Genomic DNA, 22,784 nt, shown 5'->3' with positions numbered 1-22,784 from the left:
AGAGAGAGTGCATGTGTGCCTGTGCATGCATGCAAGGTGGGGGAGAAGGGGGAGAGGGAGAGGGAGAGAGAGAATCTCAAGCAGACCCCACACCCAGCATGGAGCTCAATTGGGCTCGATCTCACAACCCTGAGATCATGATCCGAGCTGAAATCAAGAGTCCAATGCTCAACTGATTGAGCCACCCAGACCCCCGACCACTGGGGCTATCTTACACAAAGAATTTATTTGAATGATATTGAGGAATGAGAGTGAGAGGGAACTCAAAGAATTTACTTGGAACTCAAAACAATTTATTAATTTCTTGAGGCTGGAGAACTGGTCTTGGAGATGTTTCAAACCAAAGGTCCAAAGGAGATCCACGAAATAAGAAGAAGGAAATACACTGCTGGGTCTGGAGTCTTGTAACTCTGGCAGAGGGGTCAGGATGCTATTTACATTACCACCCCCACCACCAGCATTGTTCTGATGACTTACACCCTTCAATTGCTCAAGATGGGAAGTTCCAACGGAGGATGCCCAGTTGGTTGAGATTATGTCAAAAAACGGGGTTGGGCTAAGAACAAACATAGCCCTGGTAGCTTCCATGGTAAGTAGCACACACTTGGAATCTTCCTCCCTCCACAATGCTACACACATGGGCACATCATTTCCCAATAGGTTGCTCTACTAAAAGGCACAAGTAATATTCTCAATATGGGTAATTTCAGTAATTTAACTGAAATTTACCTTTGATTTTAAACTATAAGTAACATTTGGTTTTCTTTTTGAAAGTAGGTTTCTAGACCAAAACTTTGGTTTCTACTTTTATCAAAGAATCCTGTTTCTACTTTTATCTTTTATATTTTCTCCACTTTCATTCTTATTATTTTTTCTTTTTCTCCTTTAAAATACTCACCATATAAGCCCTCATCATATAACTTTACTGCAGCTTTACTGATAATTTTTGAAGAAATGGGTGATTTAAGTAAATACTATAATTTACAGATGGCTTATCTCTTTGAACTAAGATTCAGAAAAGTACGTTTAATGCTAAAACACTACTGAATTTAATCTATATTAAGTGCTTCATAACGTACTGTGTTATTTTCCAATGCCTTAGGGCTTTGATTAAAAGTATCAGCTACTGCTTTTTGATACACAGACACCAAAAATTGGGCTGATTCTCTGCTGAATCTCTAATACACACTGCAAGTAAAGTAAATTTCTCTCATTGCTTTGTTTACTTAGGTTTTTTTTTTTTTCTCATAAGAGCTAAATACAGGGGGAAAAGCATAATTATTTTAACTTTTAAGTAGTTTGGAATCTAAATAAATAGAAATTCTAAATATATACACTTTTGTGTATAGTTTCCCCCCACATGTTTATTCATACTTGTGTAGCTCATTAACCTAATAGATTTTAAAGTCCCTGGTGGATAATGATAATGTCTATTCTGGAAGGACTGACCTGGAGGAGATTTGCCCAGACTACAGAGAAGATATCCCCAAACAAGGGTAGGCTGTAGTCTGCAGCCTCCAATCAAAGTCCTACAGTTGGATGCAGGAGCAGTATCCTTTGACACAAGCAGCCCAAAGGTGAATCTGAGAAACAGGCCTGCTGTCATCCAGACAGAATGATGGAGTTCTTCCCCAGCTTCTCCTATTTTCTTTTCCTTCTTCCCTTTTCAGGCTTCAGGCAGCCCCACCTTTCAAGATTTCACTCTCAACCCCAAACAGTACTTCTGTGAATGCAGGGCCCAAACTCACAACCCTGAGATCAAGACCTGAGCTCAAATTAAGAGTTGGACGCTCAACTGACTGAGCCACCCAGGCATCCTTGGCCCCTTATTTTAAGCTCCTCAACTCTTGTGGAAATAGATCTCAAAACTCAATTTTGGTCCAATTAATGCAATGGATATTTTGGTGAGTCTACCACCAAGAAGAAATTTACGTCTTAAACAAGGAGTTTATTACCTCAAATGAAACAGTGAGTTTAAGACTTTTCCATATAGGCAGCAACTTTATCCTATACTTCTCCATCCCTCTGCTTACCCAAAGCAACACAACACACAAATATGCACATATACATGCACACTGCCCTCCACATGTGTGTTCACAGAATCACACAATTTAGAGAATGGTCTGACCCAGTGAATATTTCATGAATTTTTGTGTTCATTCATCCTTTGTATCCATCCTTGAGTATTTTTCAATGCCTACTGGGGATGGAATAATGAATAGAACACTCTCTGTCCTCAATCAGCACTCTCTGTCCTCATACAGCTTAGATGTAAATGGGGAAAACAAACACATAAACACATTTAATATATATGTATGATAATGTTAGATGTTGACAGGTGCTATGAGAAAAAAAGTAAGACAGGGAGATAGAGAGCTAGGGGGAGGTATTGTCAGGGAAGACATTTCTGAGGCAATGGCATTGAGCAAAGATCAAAAGAAATGAAGCCGTGAACCATGCCTATACACGGGAAGCGTGTTCATTCAGAGGAACAGCAAATGCATAAGACTGTGGAGGAAGCAGGGTACAGTCAGGGAGCAGTAAGGAAGCCTGTGTGGCTGGAGCGACGTGACAAACAGGAAATAGAGTTGCAGATGAAACTGAAAGGTGACCTGGGGGCCAAAGCAGGTAGAACCCTGTGGGACATGGATAGGTATTATTTTAAGCACGATTTTATTCTAAGTAATTAGCCATTATTGAGCATGGGGGTGAAATAATGTGACTGATGTTTTCAAATGATCCTTCTAATTGCTGTGTGGAGACGATATTTAAGAGGGTCAAGAAAAGAAGCAGAGAGGCCAATTAGGGGGTTGGTGACATATTCCAGGGAGAGGTAATGGTGCTTAGATAAGGCTGGTAACAATGGGAGTGACTAAATGTGGCTGAATTTGGAATATATTTTAAGGTGGGTATGCTGATGAGAGCAGAAGAGAGAATAGAACAGAGGGTGACTCCAGCTGGCAGTTGGCAGTGGTATTTCCTGAGGTGACCATGCCAGAGCTGGATTGCTCTAGATAAATGGGAGATGTCAACCAAACATCCCAGGAGATGACAAAAAGACACTTGAACATGCAAGTTTGGAGTCTTGAGAGTCTGGAGCATGAAGCCTAAGTTTTAAGTTTAGAAAGCCTATAGATAGAACTTGAAGCCACAGGGCTGCAATATTTCAGCCCTCGAGTATTTGAATAATGCCCAGTTGTCTGAGTAGAAGAATGAAAAAGGAAGAAGTCTAGGAACATAACATAGGATAACCCAACATTGTGAGGCTGGTGAGAGGAACAGGCTCATCAAAGGAGTGTCCATTGACATAAGAGTTCCTAGAAAAGGAAGATGAAATTGTAAATAAATAGTAATTGTAAAACCACCGAAAGATTTCATGTCCTGCTCCTTTCCTTTCTACCTCTTCCCAGGCAACCACTTCTCTGGAAGTAAAATTGAGTGAAATGGACTTCAGTCTGCAAGATACAGCTCACAGTCCAGTGGCAAGATAGTAAAATAATCAAATGATGAAATTATAACTTGGGGATAAAGAGAAGAGAGGACTGACTCAGAATGAGGAAGACAGGGATGACTTCATGGAGTTGGTAACTCTGAGCCGGAAGAGTGAAAATGAAGATGTTTACTAGGTAGAGGAAGCTGGAAAAGAATATTCAAGGTAAAGGAAACTATACACAGTGAACGACATAAATGTAATTTCTTCCCTTTGCGTTTCCTTTTTTTAAAGATTTTGTTTATTCATTTGAGGGAGAGAGAGAGAGCATGAGTGGGGGGAGGACAGAGGGAGAGGGACAAACAGACTCCCCACTGAGTGGGGAGCCTGATGTGGGGGCTCAATCCCAGGACCCTGAGATTATGACCTGAGCCCAAGGCAGACGTTAACTGCCTGAGCCCCCCAGGCGCCCCTCTTCCCTTTGTATTTCTATTATATTCAGTGACATTCTCTTCTGCTTGCCAAATGAATACATAAATGAAAGAATGAATAAGAGAAAACAGTGTCTGCAAAAGAATATGATTTCTATCTAAAAATTGCACCATGATCAGTTGAGTTGGAGGGAAATACGTTTCAGTTTAGCTTGCATTAGTGAATTTTGGAAGATTCACACGGCTAACTTCTGTTTAGCGAAACGGGTTATTTACATTTTGAGTTGATGATGCTTTCTGATTTCGGTTTGTCTGTCTTCATTTCATTTGCCACCTTATCCCATATTTATATACACTTTATATTCTTAAAACAGATAACTGTGCATAAAATTCAATTGCTCAACCATATAACTTACTGTAATCATTCTGAATTTAAAACTTTTATCATTGGGTTGTCTACTTACTTGAATTAGTAGGAAATTTACTCACATCTTCAATTTACCATGGGGTTATGTCATGATAAACCCATTGTAAGTTGAAAATATAAAACAAAACTGCATTTACTGCACCTAACCTCCTGAGCACCATAGCTTAGCCCAGCCTATCTTACACATGCTCAGAATGCTTACAGTAGCCGACAGTTGGGCAAAATCACCTAACACAAAGCTTATGTTATAAAAAAGTGCTGAAGATCTCATGTAAATTGATCATATATTATACTAAAAGTGAAAAACTGAATGGCTGTGTGGGTACCGAATGGTCATAAGTGCATGGGGTGTCTACCCTTGTGATCACGCAGCTGACTGGGAGCCGCGATTTGCTGCCACTGCCCTGTGTCAAGAAAGTATTGCACCACATATCGCTAGCCCAGGAAAAAGCCAAAGTTCACACTTTGAAGCACAGGTTCTACTGAAGGCATATGACTTTTGCACCATCAAAACGCTGAAAAATGTTAAGTTGAACCACGTAAGTCAGGGACCGTGTGTACTGTGAAATCAGTACTTTTGTTTGAGTGACAAGTCTAGGAAGAAAACTTGATCCATAAAATTTATTCAGATAATTGACTTTAATTTAGATGATTAATTTTAAATGATTTCATTTACCTTGTTACCCCAACGAATATGGACTAAAGCTGGAAACATCACTCAGTGACTGATACAAGTTGAGAGATTCTTTTAGGGTAGAGAAGGTGTGGCAATTTCGACTCACTCTGATTTAAAGTGAAATCTAGGAAGAACACTGTACTTTTCCTAATATCAGCATGGATTTGTTAGAATCCCAGGTGGTAAGACTTCAATTTATTTGCATGAATGCATAGTTCAATAAGAAAAGATTCAAATTTAGTTGGAGTAAAACTGCTTAATGATTTCAAATATTGCTTGTAATATATTAATATAGCAGGTTTGAATATCTATAATGGAGTCTCTTTCATTTGGGTCTTCAGGGTGTTCTCATAGCCACTAATGCTGAGTGCTAGGTACACACTCAAGTACCTAAGAGGAAAGCACTTTAGGTTAAAAGCACTTTCTCTCCTCAGCCTCGGGTTAAAAGCTATTTCAGGATTCTGTTAAAGGCATTCTTTGGTCCTTAGCTTCAGCTTGAAAGTGGCTTTGATGAAAAGTGCTTTGAGGCAGGTAAAGGATTTTATAATAAACCATATTAAGAGCCAGGGAATCATGTGGTTCTGTGGAAGTGTTGGCTAGCTCCGTGGAGGTGTGGTCCAAGCTCTGCGCAGGCCTGCCTGTTCCCGATGGGCAGCTCTGAACAATGTGGTCCTCTAGTTATTCTATGCAAAGAATCGAAAAAACATTTCCAGGAATGTAATTGGAGAGAGGGGGCTATGAGCCTAAATTAGGAGGCCATGATGCACATGTTTCCGAAACATTTTGTCTCTTTTGGGCTTCCAGTCAAATATAGTGTGTTTCTCTTTTTTAGCCCTTACTTTATTTTTTTTTCAGCCCTTCCTTTAGAAAGTCACTATGCAATAACACTTCCAAAACACCTTATCCTGTCCCGAAGCTGCCCACAGAACTGAATAAATGGCTAGCTCATTGTGAGATACACTGTATACTGCACATTCTCTGGGTTTATTGCACACTCTTTATTTATATTACTTTTCTGGCTAACCAGACCTCCCACTGGGGGAGGGAGGAGTGCACATAAGGGTGGAATGGAATAGCTCAGCTGGGTTTGCCTACTGGACTGGCACAACGATGTTCACCCCCCAGATGTCTAAATCGAAGTGTTGATATTAGTGGGTGAAAAGACAGTGACTTAAGAGGAATTTTGAACTTGTGGGGGTCAATGGGAATTATGAGAGATGGCAAAATTGTGCATGCATGTACCCATGCCAAGTCCCAGGGAGTAGATCTGAGGTCTTTTGAGGAAGAGACCTCACATGGAATGGAAAGAAGCCATTTTCTCACCTTGTGAGATTTAGCCTAAGAGCTGTTGCTTCAGGTCCTAACACACCAGGTGAGACATGCAGGTGGCTGAGAAGAGCAGTCCCTCCATTTGCTCTGGAGACAGAGTGAATCTAAAAATGTTGTGGGAACCAGAGTTTCAGGGTATCATTTGGCACGTGGAAGGTTTTGTAGATCTGGAAGCTCTTGGGCAGTGCCGAGGAAGTGAGGAAGTCATCTCTCAGAAGACACTGGCTGCATGGCTGCAGTGAGGTGAGGTGCCTTCCTTGGACAGTTTGTAGGTAATGTTTGTAGGTAATGGGGTATCAAATGCAATACATTGCAGGTGCTCCCAGAAATAGCCAGGGAGACCTTAGAGAAGGATAAACCTGAGTTGCTATGGCTATACAAGTGGGAGTCACAACTTACAGTATTTGTGCCTTAGTATCCGTGTTACTTCGTTCATATCCACAGGCTGCTGGGGCATGGTCCACTGTGGTTATATAAGAATTAAGTAAAATTAGATAAAAAGCATTAATATGTCTTTTCATTGGTCTTCTAAAGTGGGGACAAGTTTGTAGGGTATGGAATTGGTTTTTTTGAGGTAGAGTATTTCTAAGCAGTGCTAAAGTGTATAACTTGGAAGGAATAAGTCATATCTTATACATCTTCCTGGGCCCAGTATCCAGCCCATTGTTTTCCACATGGGAGGGCCCCAATAAATGTTTGCCAAATAAATAAAAATGAATAATGGGTACTAAGTGAATAATAAAATTGCCTATAAAATCAAGTACAAACTCCAGAGCCTGGCACTGCTCAAAACACCTGCCTCAGACACTTCTCATCCAACCCTCTACCTTGCAGACAAACCATGAGTCCCATGCTTTCCTACCATTGTGCACCTTGAATGTCTCATCCAGCTCTCCATATGTCCAAATGCTTGGAGTCAAGACTCCGTTTAAAGACCACAGAATAAAGAACACGAATCTTTCTCACACTTTTCCCGCTTGTCATTTCCCCAAATCCGTGACCTCAATGTCCCTAAAGCATTTGACATTTGATATATTATGTCACATTTGTTGTACCTTTATCTCCTTTACTCATTTCGTGGGCAGCGCTGTTTTATGCATCTTTGTATCCTCTTAGAACATAGTGATTTAAAGAATATATATATATAGCTGATAGAAGTAACAATCAAAGCATAAAGTAATGTAAGCGTAGTTGTCCTTCGTCCTTATTACTGGAGAGTGCTACAAGCACAACGTGAGGTGCAGAGAATGCTCAAAATTTTGGCTTTATTAATGCAATGCTACAAAAATCTCACCCTAATTTATCTGTTTTGCAATTTTCAGAATACCTACTCTGCATTCAGGAGAAACGCTTGCAATATGCCATGCCATAGAAAGAGTAGAATTAGGAGTAGAGTATGAGAATTAATAGTTATTATTTGCTATGCTAATTGCTCTCCGTGTAGTATCAACAATTGTAAGAGGTATTATCTGGAAAGTGTTAGGACAGAGAATTTCATTACCTTGTCCAAACTCTCAAAGCAAGTAAGTAGCAAAGCCAAGACTAGACTTCAGATCTACTTCAAAATTCAGTGATCTTTATGGCTTAATGACTGTAATACATTGTTTTCCTGAGTAAAATAGAATGCATATAGCTCTTTCAAATACCAAGGGAGAGCTTGTCACCACCACCTTTTCACTTCACACCGTACGTATCCAGATCCAATGAAGAAAATCGTCTTTTATATATTTCATTATTGCAAGCATTCTTTATATATTTAAACAAATATAAAACTAAGTACAGTTTTGTGTTCAAGTATCTCTTTTTCCCAAGAATGAGCTGCATTTCTTGTTAGATATCCTTGGAGTCTAGGATTCTAGGCTGTTGATAATGGGGGCAGCAGGCTGGGAACCTTCTCCAGCAGAGGTTGCTTAGACCACTTCTAGCCTCCAGATGGTGTGCCAAATCGATTAGCACAGACTCCTTCTAGCAGAGCTCAGATGAGTGTCTATGATCCCGCTCAGTATGTGAAACTGAAACTCCACACACATATCCATGCCAGCCTCTCAGACTCTTGACTGAGAGAATTGCATCTGGGAGACAGGAGTTTCCTTCGGGCTTTCGGTAGTGTTCATACTGTAATCACTAATTGTAGGAACAGATGGCTTTGGGTTATCACAGGAAAGTGTTTTCCACTAAAACTTTACTCAGAAGTATTTAATACCATCTCCAAAATTCCTCAAATACAATGAATGTCCCATATCCCCAACTTTCTTCGGATGGGCTATTTATTCTCCACCTTCTGGTACTGGACCAAGATGGTGGTCTCTGTTTTCCCCACTATCCATCTCCTGCCCATCAGTCCCTTCTGAGGCCGCAGCTCCCCGGCCAGGGCTTCTGCTTCCTGTTCAGTCCTAGGGTATGGGACAGGCATGTCTACTACCAGTGTAGTGCCTGGTATGTGGCACTGTACCATCACACTTGGGATGCTTCTCTTCCTATACTGTGCAGCCACCACTGGAATGCTTTCTCCATACTACCGTGGCATCTTGAGTTGAACATAACTTCACACACAGACGTGACTGCCTCTCCTTGTGTGTGATCAGCATTGTATTTCTAACCAATATTACTTTTTTCAAGATTATTCATTCATACTATAAATATGTGATCTTTCTGGTTAAAGGGCATGCACGTAAGTGTATTCATGAATAAAGGGAACTTATGCTGGAGTATTTGAGATATCTGACATCATTGGGAATTCTGTTTTTGATGAAGAGAGGGCCTAACCTTGTTTATTTTTTCTCCCTAAAATGTTTGACTTCTTCAACTGGTAATTATGTAAACATATTTATAGCCAAAACAGGCTCTTACTTCCTCTTTTGACATATTAATTGTTTCTAAAAACATTAAGTGAGGTCCTGTCAAATTCTTTACATAATATTGAATGTTCTCCTATGCTAATTAATTTTTTTAAATGGAAAAATTGTCACATGCTCAAGGTCCCACTGCATTTGAAATGTGGAATGACAGAAGATGTAAACATAGTATTCTACTGTTCAGGAAATGAATGCATCAGGTGGGGCAAATGATGATGGAGTCTGGGGGAGTGATGGCTTTTCTAAAAATTTAGATTATCTGGAATCTCAAGATATTAAGATATCCTCAAGATATTATTCTCAGCCCATCTGCTTTCTTATTTCTCAGCCTCTAGTTGCATGATAGATTCCTTCATTGTGAGGTTAACCGAGGCCAGTCCTCGTCCCCCTCCATCCTTTCTTTACCTCCTATGACTTTGAGGTCCAAGTTCAAAGGGACAAGTTAGGAGTGATGTATTCAAGTTAATGACCCTCACATGTGTTTAACTTGGATGACATTCTCCTCTAAAATCTCCCTCCTGTCTAAAATGGGTAGATAAGAAAATCATTAAAAAATTGGAGCTCAACAACTGTTGAAAGAGAATGAAAATTTCTCTCTTTTGCTCTTACATTTCTGAGGGAATTGGATCTTATGAAAATGTCAATCTTTGTCGCAGCCTCTTAGATGACTATCCATGTAAGTTATCCGTCACAGCACAAAGCATGATTCAATGGCCATAGGCATCTCAGAAAGGCATCAAATTGGATAATTTTAAGATTTAGTCCAGGTACACAGGTTAAAATCTGGGGCAAAATGTGAGCAATAAATATATAACACACTTTCTTATAAATATTGGCCAAGTATACATGACTTATTTAGTTTTACAATCAGAGCATCCTTTATATTTTGATTGTCTTTCATGTCTGTACATACACATTGTCAGTGTTACTGTCAAATAAATCTCTAATTCTGCAAATTGTCATTAGCACTAGGTATTTGCTACATGTCTGGCATACGCTAGTTGGGCAGAATGTTTCAGTTTTTTCTTTTAAAAATAAATATGTGAAATAGGTACTTAATATGTGGCTTTATATCTCTTCAAGAAACCCCAACTTAATCTTATTATTATAGATTAATGTTTTCTATCAGTTAGCTATATGAAATGCTTCCAATATTTATAATGGAATATCAAAAGTAAAATGCTGGAGGTAATTGAAAATGGGATAGAGTTATGTCCTAGTATTAAGTAGTAAGGGCACTGAACTCTTGGAAAAAATATAAGTTGGAGAAGGTATGTATAAACAGATATTTCTTTCTTATAAACTTCTGTAAGTTTCTCTGAATTCTTTTCTTTACTGGGCTTTTTCCCTAAGCTACTATTAAATTGTGAAAGTGCATTTTCATAAAACTTCTTTATGTAAGTGTTTCTGATTTGAGGAGGGGAGAAAAGTTTCCTCATTTTTCTTTTGTGTTCTTTTTTTTCCGGTGTGAGAAGACAGTGTTCAGATCATCTTTTTAAATAATGAAAACAATAATAACTGTTCCCAGGAGAATAAGAAAGCAAAGAAGAGGCTTTGTTTGACTTCTCTGTGATAAGGCACTTTGGAGCTTCGGTTTGTGTGAGTTGAAGAAAGAGATGTACACAACACTCCAACCCTTCTATTATGACAGTTTATGCTTCCTATACAGCTTATTTAACTCAGATGCCTGGGAAATAGACACAATTACCACCTTATGGAATGCTACTTAACTTTAAATGTTCCCTCCAGAATAGAAACCCACGTCATCAAAATTTGTCTGTTTCTCAGGAATTATTTCTTAGGAAGCCTTCTGCATACGCCTGTGCAATTTTAAAATTTTAACCCAAGGTTGCTTAGAAATAACTATGATATAAAAAGAAAGAAAAAATTCCCACACTAAGGGAGTTTGTTCACAAGAGCTCCTACGAAAGAGCTGTATCCTATGCCCATGTACACTATAATCATTCACTCTTTCAGCTGTTATCAATTTAAAACCAATGAAACTCCCACACTGAGTCCATTTGAGCAGTCAATTTTAATATCTCGAGGCATCTGTAGTTATTCTGAATTGGCTGCAAAAGCAGAACTAACAAGTTAAGCTCTAACCATAAGTCGACATCAGGCTGGTAAACCATACATCAAACACAGACAGTTAGTCAATACTCCAGTATGAAAAACCAACTAGCATTTTAAAGAAGAGCAACATATTCATAATATGTTTGGCAGTCTGGTTTGCATTGCTTCCTTGATGGCTGCGCATTTAACTTTCCAGTCAACAGGGAGTTCCTCACATTGGCAAAGCAACATGTTGGAGGGCAAACCGGTCAGTCTTCCGATTTGTGGGTAATAATTCTAAATGAGAATAAAAGGGATGGAGGAATGTGCCTTTTGTAAATAAGAATCTAGAGCGGGTCTTAATAGTTGCTTTTTATAAGAAAACTGTTTCAACCATATGTTCTGGATCTTTGCACACAGTACCTACTTTAAATATTATGTCATTGTCAGGCCATGTGTCTCAATTTTGTGTTTGGAAAATATGGTTGCTTGAAATACCTCTTTCCCTCCCAGGAGTGACTCCATGACAGGGCTGTTGCCTCCCATAGAGAGAAGAAGACAATGAAGAAGGAGGAGTATTCAAACAAGATCAAGGCAGTCATCGCTTCAATCAAATCATTTCCAAATTTCTGGGGCTGGGGGCCTTGGGCGAGGGGGAGTGAAGGGTGTTTACGACACATAGCTGCCTATTCCCAGAACTCTTTTATGTACTTTTATTTTATCTTCAAAAAGAAAGGACATATTAAAGGGAAATATCTAAGGAGGAACAATGCTACATAAAGTTTATGTTTTCAGATCTGTTGCCCCAGAAAATGCTTTGATAAAACATACTTACAGCAATACAGTCAATTTCAAAGAGAAGTTGGGAGACATACCTCTCCATAGAGCAATTTGACTAACACTGACAGACCACCAATTACGATTATCCAAATTCTGATATGGTCTCTTGTCTCCTTCCCACAAAGAAAAATAGAAAATGCTGGAATAGCACTTTTGCAACACCGAGTTATTTTTCTGATGACCGAATTTTACAGAGAGGATGGTTACACTTTACTGTTGCTAATCAGGTAGGGTAAAAAGTCAAAAGAGAGAGTTTAATATGGAACAAAATTTGCTACCACCACCCCCAATGCAGTTTTTTTTTCTTCTTTCTCTTGGGAATTTGTAGAATACTGTTGATTTATAATAGACATGAATTTGAGGGGAAAGATTTGCAGACCGAACTGTCAGTGATACTAAAGGAAATAAAAGAGCACTATCTTAATCTTAGGATATGTCAAAATGAATTGCTGGTATTAATATTTCCTGTGCTTGTAACAGTTCACACATCTGCTGAATGTGGACCCCGATGAGGAGATACTGGTTGTGAGAGCTCTGATAGATTCTATCCTTAGAGACGCATTCAATGTGCACATAATGTAGACTCAAATCCCAACTGTACCATGAGCGAGAAGGGACTGGGACCTCCTTTCTCAAGCATCATGGAAAATTCAATTCATCTCACTGCCTATGAAGCATTTATTCATACTTTCTTCAAATTATCAATCTTCAGGTCACAATGAAATCCTGTTTTCCTCTCCCTCAATTATCTACCTCACCACAAAATGAAATCACCAGCTAGCACTTTGTGTGAGCAGGAGAATTATAAAAACTACAAAGGAGACAGTGAATAGCCAGCACTGGCTTTGGATACAGTTTGTAGGGCCTATGGAGGCCCCGCAAAGCTAACAGGAACTAAGCTGAAGAATCTTCCACTGCTAGTGAAGCCTGGTTTAGGAGTCATAAGGGAACTCTGTGGTATGAGAACACCTGCTGGAGAACAGCAGGGTATCAATAATAAATGCTAACCTTTAAAAAGGGGGATTCTTGTGAACGATGATGGCCTGCATCTTTTTCTTCTCTTCAGGTGGTTTCATGGAGGGAAGATTAAGGATGTGATTAGAGGATTGAAATGGTCACAGACCCCCCTCTCCTGAGGGCAACAGCCTCCTGACACATTGGCTTGACTTTTGGTCATCTGCAACGAGTTGAGGATATGTTTCCAGGAACATAGAAACTTTGGCTAGTGCAATGTCAGGGATGGAAGGGGAGATTTTGTATCTTTTATTTTTACAGTCTGTACACACACACACACACACACACACACACACACACACACACAAAGTTGAGTTAAAGCACAGAGTACTCCCAAAACATGGTATAGATCCCCTTTCTTATGAAAGAAAACCCATCTGTATTTGTTACTGTTTCCTTATTGGTACTCATGCTCTATTTCTTCTTATTTATGGAAACGTGTCAGTCCTCAAAATGGAAGGCTTAAAGACAATATTTCAAACTGGCACCAGGATTAGACTAACCTCATAGGGTATGCCAAAACTCTGGGCAATCTTTTAAGGATAGATAGTCCATGGAATAAATAAAACCAGCATCTACTGCCATGGCAAGAATTAATATGGGTTTTAGAGGCCATTGGCTAAAAACAAAATGCCAAAACGCTGGTTTTGAATCAATTGGGTCATATTCATCTTATATTCCCAGCACTTAGCATGGCTATTATTAGGCATATAGTCAGTTTTAGGGTGAAGCCTGATACTATCTGGCATTTTCTCTTACTTAAAAAAAGTGGGAAAGATTTTGGGGGTTTGACTCAAAGGGTAAGAAATGTAATTTAAAGAAAGGAAAAAGGAGAATCATTATTATTATTAGCATTATTATGAAATACAAATACACAAAATATAGTAGGATATATCAGGAAATTATTGGTAAAACCATTTTGTGGATATTAAAAATCAGGTCTATATGAGTCATCATCTCAAATATTATATTCTAACTAATGCCTGTGTAAAAGGTCTCTCTCCATAAGAAAGGAAGTTCTTGAACCACAGACAAACCAACTTACTATTCCGGCTCCTTCTTTTTCCCCTTACCTAATTCACTCCCATTTCTGGACCTCATTTTTCTCTTGTTGCTCCAAAGTTATTCTGCTTTTAATATCTCATAAGACCTGGATCATTTCCTCCCTGAATAACGGGCTTTTAAAAAACATGGGCTTAACCTGCTACCCAGGTGCACTTCTTTTCTCAACATTTGCCATCTCTCACGGTGACCTGTGTTTTATTATTGAACAAAAGCTAACTATGCGGTACTCTATTACCAACACATTTGCTCCCAAGAGCTTTTAAATAACAGAAACTGCCTGGGAACTGTAAATGCAAAAGAACCAGGAAGCTTGTAGGCTAAGATAAAGAAGCTTAAGGTTGGCTATTAATTTCGGTTAATATTAAATCATGACATAGCTCACACGTAAGGATCACAGTTCAATTATGAACCGTAAAGAAGTTTAAAGAAAAGAAGATTTACAAGATATTTTTAAGCACATTAGTGCATATTGTGGAAGTTGTGGGAGTATTTCAGGCCCGAGCAATGATGGACCCATGCCCCAGTATATAAATCCAAATACAATTATTCTCAGACTAACACTGATAAAGTGGCAATATTGGAGCATATCTCTACCCAAAGGTATATTGTAGTGCTGCTCATAAATATTTTGCTTAAATTAACAATGTGGCAGGTAGCTTACTTACTCTGTCATACAACAGTTCTAACAAATCATTTTAAAAATACTTTCCTCTTAACTCAATGATTTTGCTATTCATAAAGATGACTGTTGAAAGTTTAGGGCTGATAACTTGTATCTGCAATTTGAATGGCCAATCTTTCTTTACTTCTCAATATAATTGACATATCTTATAAAAGTACTATAATTTCAAAGACATTATTTTCTCATGTGATGGAAACCTTAAACAATTAGTTGTGTCTGTGTGTGTAATTACTTAAATGTTCTAGCAATTAGATGACACTGTGTAAGTGGGTGTAGCTAGAAAAGAAAATTAGCTCATGCCCATTTATGTATAAAGAGTACCATGATGAAAATTACCAAAAAGATAAATATGAGCCAACCATAAATTATCTATGCACTCGCCTTGAAGTAAGCAAGTTACTACTGCCTTTCCTTGACACTTGCCAGGATTGATTTCCCAATTTTGAAGGAATACTTGAGGAAATGGTTTCCCAGGGCCATGTTGATCATAATTTGCTCCATAAACCTAAGTAAGAAAGGAAAGAAGGGGGGGAAAAAAGGAAGGAATGGAAAATGAAAAGAAAGAAAGAAAGAAAGATGGAAGGAAGAAAATTGCTAAATAATTAAGGTAAGCTGGGCACTGTGTGAAGTTCTTCCATATTTCATCTCATTTAAATTTTACAAGGTTAATTTCATAGATGAAAAAGCCTATGACCAAATATTAAGTTATATAGGGGGCAAAAGGCAGAATCCAGTTTTAAACCTAGCTTAGTCAAATTCTAAAGCTACTGTATTTTCAAATAAACTCAATTGTCTGAATTGTAAAATGCGGCAGAAATGTTTCTATCATCACAAAATATCTGTAAAGATTGATTAAGTTTATTGAGAGTATATAGGGCATTCTGTATCCTATGGAAATATTTGATGTTTGAGGCAGGTGTGGGTATCCCTACACAACGCCCTGCAGCAAAACCATATTTCTAACAAGTTCTACACATGGATACAGAGCTTTAGCTAGTCTTTGTGGAGCCTCATTTTGTAATAAGAATGAACAACAGTTGCCCACCAGACATTTGAGCTAAGTTACTAATGTGATAAAAGTAGAATGAGACAAATATACCTAGATAAAACTGATGATTTAAAGAATGGAGAGACCATCTTAAAATCAAAAGTAAAAAGAAAGTCCAAACAACATCAAATTTTTATTTATATCCTCAGATAAATTAGAAAAAGATATAATCTATTTTCTATTTTGTCACTTATTCAATTGATTAATATTTATTGAGTGCTAAGTGCCAAGTGCCATCCTCACTATTAGGTGTGGGAATAACTTGCTCAACAAAGTTTCTACCTTCGTGGCATTTGAGAAAGTAGTATATGCAAAAAAAGAAATTGAAAATAAGAAAGACTCTAGCAAATTGAAAATATAATTGTTAAAGTTAAAATAAATTAATAAAGACAAGGGGATAAAATTGCAAATTCTTTTAGAGTATGAAAAAATTAAATCCCGATGATCTAATATTCCTTTCGTAAAGATTCCAAAAGAAGAAGCAGAGAAAACTGATGGAAGGGACTTATCAACATAGTGATAAAGAGAAAAAAATCACAATTCTTTGAGTTGAGGGCTAAGGAGAATAAATGTTTTTAAATTCTGCCAATGATATACATTATCTTGATTACAGAATCTCAAAATAAAAACAAAAAATCCCAATGATTCTGAAAGAAAAATATTCAAAGTAACAGGCATAAGAATGGAAACTGCAACTCTGTATTCTAGAAGCAATGGAATTTTATGACCAACTAAACTATTGATCAAGTATGGGGACATACTGAAGATAGTTTTAGACAATCAAGGTCTCCTGTTTTCTAAATGGGTTATCAGAGACTGTTACATAGTAATAGAAGGAATTAAGGCAAGAAAGAGACGGCATGGATTCAGAAGACAGTGAATACAATTCAGAAGTTCAGTGAAAGAGAATCACAGGCTGATAAAGGTGAAACCTAAAATACAACCAATCCAAAGTGGAGTAAGGTGATGGGAGGAGTTCAGAAGATATTCTGGGGGAGAAAAAGCAAGAAGTCACAGACTAGAATACATAGATTGTTTAACTGAGAAGATTGAAGTCCTTGATGACATGAAGGCCCAGAGGCAAGGAAAAAATGAAACTCTGGGGGGAAAATATCTGTATGAGAAATTCACAATCAAAAAATATATCAAATCAAAGATAGCATGCTAGTAAAGAAGTGATGAAGCATAAGCTTTAAAAATAAGAATATTATAAAAAAAAAGAGAGGGAGAGAGACAAACCAAGAAATAGGCTCTTACCTGTAGAGAACAAACTGGTAGTCACCAGAGGGGAGCTGGGTGGAGGGATGAGTGAAATAGGTGATGGGGATTAAGGAGGGCACTTGTGATGAGGACCAGGGGGTGTATGGAAGGGCTGAATTTCTATATTGTACACCTGAAACTAGCATAACACTCACTGTATGTTAACTAATTGGAATTAAAATAAAAACTTAAAAAATAAGAACATTATAATTTGTGTGGCCCATTAAGTCATAATACTGAACCCATGGATATGTTCATCTAAATCTGGCACGTGACTTGGTCAGTGATTCCATGATATTTACACAATCAATATAAAGTAAATGCAGGTGCCTGATTTTCTTCACATTAGGATCCAAAATATGGGGGCAGGGAGAGGTAATGGTGGACTTGACTGCAATTGTGAAACAGCATAAATGTACCAATACAACCTTCAAATACAAAAGAAAAGAGAGTCTTTTTCACCATGATCAAGGGGGATTCCTTTTTACAGATCATAGAGGTCATGATATTATAAGAACAGAGAATGAAGTCTAGTACTTGGAGCTGCAGTAAGCAACCTTATATAATTGTAATTGTATGAATGCTGGTTTCTGATTTTAACTTTTAGAATCAATCTATAAATGAATCATAATTTTAGAAATCTGTGAAATGGTGAGTTTTTTATGATGTAGAAGTAAGAATTAAAATAGCAAAGACAGAGGAGATGAGAGGGGAAAGAACACTAAACTTCTTGTCTTTCTTATCTCATCAACGGAGGCACTAAGTCTCAGTTTTCCATGGTTACTAGAACAGTAAGTAGAGATTTAAGTATATTGGATGTTCCAGGGAACGCCATTGAAAAGAGCAAAATCTGCTCTATTTGACTGTGAGTATTTGGGGAGGAAGAGGGCCATGTAGATGAGGTCTGGTTTAATTGAGTTGAATTCATGTCTATTATAAAAGAAATCTGAGATAACATCTAAGCTTGATAAGTAAAGACATTATGACTTTAAAGATAAGGAAGATACTGAAAAAACTAACTGATCTCTACCCGAAACAATTGTAACTTAAGTTATGGAGTCAACCACCAGAACTACAAATAGAAACAGTGCCAAGTGGTGCCCCATAAGGAGCAAAACTGGGATGAGGCAGGAAAGCCCTGCTTCTCATCGTAAATCTTGGAGGCATACTATTGCATCTTTAAACAATTTGTTTCCTTTACAATACAGTGATCACAAAATAGAGTAGTACAGCATTACTTTCAATTTCTACTAATACCATCCATTATGGTTTTATCCACATGAAGATGAAAGAAACTACTTTCTAAACACAATCCTCTCTAATTCTATCATTTTGATATAAGGAAATACTAGTTGCTCCTAGAAAAACAAAACAGTTGTTTTCCTTCCTAGAAATTGCATAGCCGAGAGTTTTCTATCCTTGGATGTCAATGCTGTTATTTGAAAGATTTTATAAGGTAGTTTGGCCGACACTTCATCCACAGCTATTACTTCAGTTTCAAAACCAAGCAGAAAATATGTACAAACACACCTACCACCCTAAAATGTACCCTCTTGCCTATCATTTACATATTTAACTGATTTGAGTTTTATTTCTGATGAGACACTCAATGTTATAAACTCACACATTTGAAAGGCACTTGCCACTCCCTTGGCAAATGTGAAAGCACTTGGAGAAACTGAAGGCTTTTCAGAAGCCAGCATTGCCATGGTGCAGTGAATGGTACACCCACCTGAGCTGTTAAGATTTCTTTCCATTAAGTGATCATCCATAATTGCCTGCTGACCCTTTTTGGATATTCTAATGTACCCTTCTCATTAGTCATATTAAAGAAAGTAGAAAACACAGCCCTATCAAGGGATTGTTTCCAGATCTAGCTTCCAGCCAATGAAATAACATATTAGCCAGGTCTCCATGAGTCCAAAAAATAGATATTGAAGGAAGGGTTTGTGTCTGAGTTCAGACTGTGTCATATCGGGACAATTCTCTTTTCACCTGAAGTGCTTTCTGGATATTGTTCTGCTGGGCATTATAAAGTCAAGAAGGCACAGCCCTTCCTGCTTCCTGGTGGTTGCTCGGTAAAGGCTGGCTGAAATCAAAGCTCAGGCCTCTCAACCTGCTGGTAACATTACATAAAGGAGAAAGAAACCGTTTGAAAGGGAGCTATGGCCCTGCAGAGTCCCTCCCAGGTGTCAGGAAGCACACTTTTAGGAGTCCAACTGTCACCACTGCTTTCCGAAACCTCGCTGTGGAGGACTTTATTCCAGATCTAGTAGATAAGCCAGTTGAAATAATTCGATCCATATTCTTGAAGGCAGGTACACTGAGGACAATTTTAAAGGCGGTTATCTCTCTTTCTGAGTAATTCTTCTCCTTGAAAGAGTTAAGTCATTTTACTTGGAGAAACCATTTAACCATTAATCATTCATTGATTTTATATAATTTTTTGTAACTGATCAAAAACAATGATTTCATTGCTTTTCCGAAGTCGTTGCCTTAAATATTCTAAGAAAATAGACTTAAAGTACTAAGTTTGACTGGGCCTGTATTTTTAAAAATTGGTTTAATGCTTTTTACTCAGTGAAGAGAAAAAAAAATCAGTAAACGCTTTTTAAAAATTCACAGTTAAAATTGAAACAAGCCCAAGAAGTGATTATATTTGCATAACTTGATCTGTATTTGGAAGAAAATTCTGCTGAAGACAACAATGGGAGCTTATCAAATCAGAATTTCACATAGATTTTCCATAGCCCTACTAATGAATACTGACTCATTGGTCAGCTATGGTGGAAATTTAATGGAGCTCTAAGATAGGAAATGTACACATCAGAGTGTGTTCAGTGGTTCCATGACGTCAGTATGAAAACTGCATTAGGCATCCAGTCCCTCTGCTGCTTTCTGAGACCACTGCTAGAGCAATGAAGTGAATTCTTTCGCATTTCGATTAGGGCCAGACCCTGCCACTGAATTGAAACCCTTTTCATTTTGCCACAGTCATGAAAAAATTGGACTTTATGTCAAATTGGGATTGTTTGGGCTACTAATTGGGTTTTCTATTTTTTCCAAAGTGGCAGATAACCTGCAACAGAATCCTCTCAAAGAAAATGATAACCGATGGGGTGCATTCTCAGACAGAACTGAAGGTACTGGTATCTTATTATATGAAGCTGAATCTCTAGAGGAGCCAATACTGTCCGTGGCCCTGAAAGCGACATCTTCAGAGTAAAAGTCTGAGGAAAGCCTGATTCAAAGCAGGTGCTAGTTCTGCCCCCAAATGCTTACATTCTAAGAATTTTCCACTCTATTAGTGATATGTATGTTCATGCTTCATAAAATTTCACCTTCCACAATTGGTTCAAAAGGCCAGATGATTCTTGTGATAAGTTCCTGTTTAAAAATGGACTGAAATGGATAGGTCAGACAGTTATTATAATAACCTATCTAAATAATTCTCATGCTAAGTATTGCTGAAAATATTCAGATCTGTTTTGCCCTGTTCCTGAGAAATGATTGGGTATTAAATCACTAGGGTGATCAGGGAATTTATTCTCCAAATCAGAACACTTCTGAGAGTGAAAAGGAAGCTGTTACTAAGCATGCTGGGACAACAGGGGTCCAGCTGTATTGTCCAGGCACATGGTGACATGGGTACATTCTAATGGGCCACTAGGATACCTTCCTCTAACCCTCGGTGCAGCCCAGCTCCACTGAGGGCAAAACTAGGTACTGTTTTCAATGATACAGTGCTGCAACCTTTATTTTCTCAGGATTAGTTTTCTGGACAACAGCTGTTTTTGTTTTTTGGGTTTTTTTTCCCTTTGTTGTAGAGCAGAACATTCAATAAGCAACCTAAAAAGAATAAAATATCCTAAAATTTCTTTAGAGCTGAATAGCTATGGACACAGAGGCATATTCATTTATCACTGTTACAGTAAAAGTATAAAATCTCCTGTACCTTTAATAAGTCCCTTTTCTTGCAGAGTTTTCAGGGAAGGTCTTCGGGTGATAAACTTCTTTAATCTGCTTTTAACTCGGTTTTTGTCGCTTGTATCGGAAGCACTATGATGCAGTCTGAACACTGGAGATAAAAAAAAAGCTTTTGGTAAATTTCTCCTTTATGATTATTACTTTATTCAAATATGAATAGAAAGCAGTAGCTATGGAACTACCGGAATTAATAGCTCAAGCCCTTCTGTTTGGATACAGCATATGAGTAAAAATTTGCCTGTATGAAAATATTAGTTCTCTTGCCACATGAATGTGCAATGAGAATGTGGTTAGTTCCATACATTCACAACTTATTTTCACTTTCATTTCCTCAGATTGAACATGATAACCTTTATCTGCATAATTCCAGCTATCTGTATCCATACACAGAATTAGGGTCAAAGAAAAATTCAACTAAATTAAAGGAAAAGCTCTTAGAATGTTAATTTCAATTAATTATGACTCTACACTCCTTGTAGGTAATTCAGGCATTTTCAAACGTCCTGCTGGCCCAAATAATTTTGTCAATCTTCTTTCTTATGTTAACTCAAAGTGATTTCTTTTCCTGAAGTAGATATTTCCTATTTTTCTTATTGATGTGAAATTACCACCAGTTCTAGGTAAAATTCTGAAACAAATTTGCCTCAGATTTTTTCCACGTCTTCATTGGTCCCCTATCCTCAGCTTCCTATCCTAAGCTCTATCTTCAAAGTTAGGTGTGTGTCGAATTCATTCCTGAACAAATATTAGCTGAGTGTTTACTTTTTTTTTTTAAGATTTTTTTAAAAATTTTTTTATTTGACAGAGAGAGACAGCCAGTGAGAGAGGGAACACAAGCAGGGGGAGTGGGAGAGGAAGAAGCAGGCTCCTAGCGGAGAAGCCTGATGTGGGGCTCGATCCCAGAAGGCTGGGATCACACCCTGAGCCGAAGGCAGACACTTAATGACTGCGCCACCCAGGCGCCCCTAGCTGAGTGTTTACTGATCATCAGGCTCCAAGCTAAAGGCTGTGAATTCCATGATGAACAGAACACTTCAGTTTTGGATCTTCATTAAGTATAGAGTCTAAATACATTCAAGGTACCTTATTATTAATGACTGATAAGAATTCATTGTCTCTGTAAGATAATAGATCTTGACCGGCCCTCCCTTGTCTTAACCCAGTTGATGACATTATGGGAAAATTGGGGGCACTCTCTTAGGTATGTAGGGGCTCTTTTCCTCTAAAATCATATTTTAGAATAAGCCCATCATTCAGTTGGGTTAATAATAATGTATGTAAAATGTATTGAGACACTACTACTTGCTTGATACTTTCCTAAGCATCTAACATGATTTAACTTAATTCTACTGCAATGTAAGTTCCATGTGGGCAGGGATTTTTGTAAACTTTTGTAAATATTTTTCACTAATGTCTCCCCAATATATCAAACATTGCTTAGCATGTAAATGTAAATGTTCACTCAATATTTGTTGGATCAACTTTCACAGTGATCTTTTGAAGTGTGTAAAATAATTCTACCCATTTTAGAGATGAAGAAGCTGAGACAAAGAGGTTAAGTAACTTGTCCAAGGTCAAGTTTGGATATGGGAACAGTCTCACAAGATTTTTATCTGGTATTCTAATTTATTGGAGTATTATTGAATGAATGGAAAGCAAATATATATATATATTTTGTATGTATA

At 37.9% G+C, this 22,784-nt stretch overlaps 1 protein-coding gene and 1 long non-coding RNA gene across 2 annotated transcripts in view; one reads left to right on the top strand and one right to left on the bottom strand.

The window, feature by feature from the left end:
- Window positions 1–22,784, bottom strand: part of ARHGAP15 (Rho GTPase activating protein 15) — a 597,544-nt gene that overhangs the window by 228,553 nt on the left and 346,207 nt on the right. Inside the window, exon 9 of the mRNA XM_045782563.2 lies at window positions 21,068–21,190. Within this exon, the coding sequence (XP_045638519.1) occupies window positions 21,068–21,190 (123 nt within the window). The remainder of the gene's footprint in view (window positions 1–21,067; window positions 21,191–22,784) is intronic.
- Window positions 19–12,776, top strand: LOC148110722 (uncharacterized). Its single transcript, XR_015723323.1, has 4 exons — window positions 19–589; window positions 3,411–3,655; window positions 10,624–10,747; window positions 11,717–12,776. It is a non-coding gene; the product is annotated as an uncharacterized LOC148110722 (long non-coding RNA).

This window comes from Ursus americanus, chromosome 1 (assembly GCF_024610735.1).
Source record: "Ursus americanus isolate L20-20 chromosome 1, mUrsAme1.1.p, whole genome shotgun sequence".
NCBI lineage: Eukaryota > Metazoa > Chordata > Mammalia > Carnivora > Ursidae > Ursus > Ursus americanus.
Note: the sequence above shows the minus strand (reverse complement) of the source record. Positions and strands in the feature narration are given on the sequence as shown.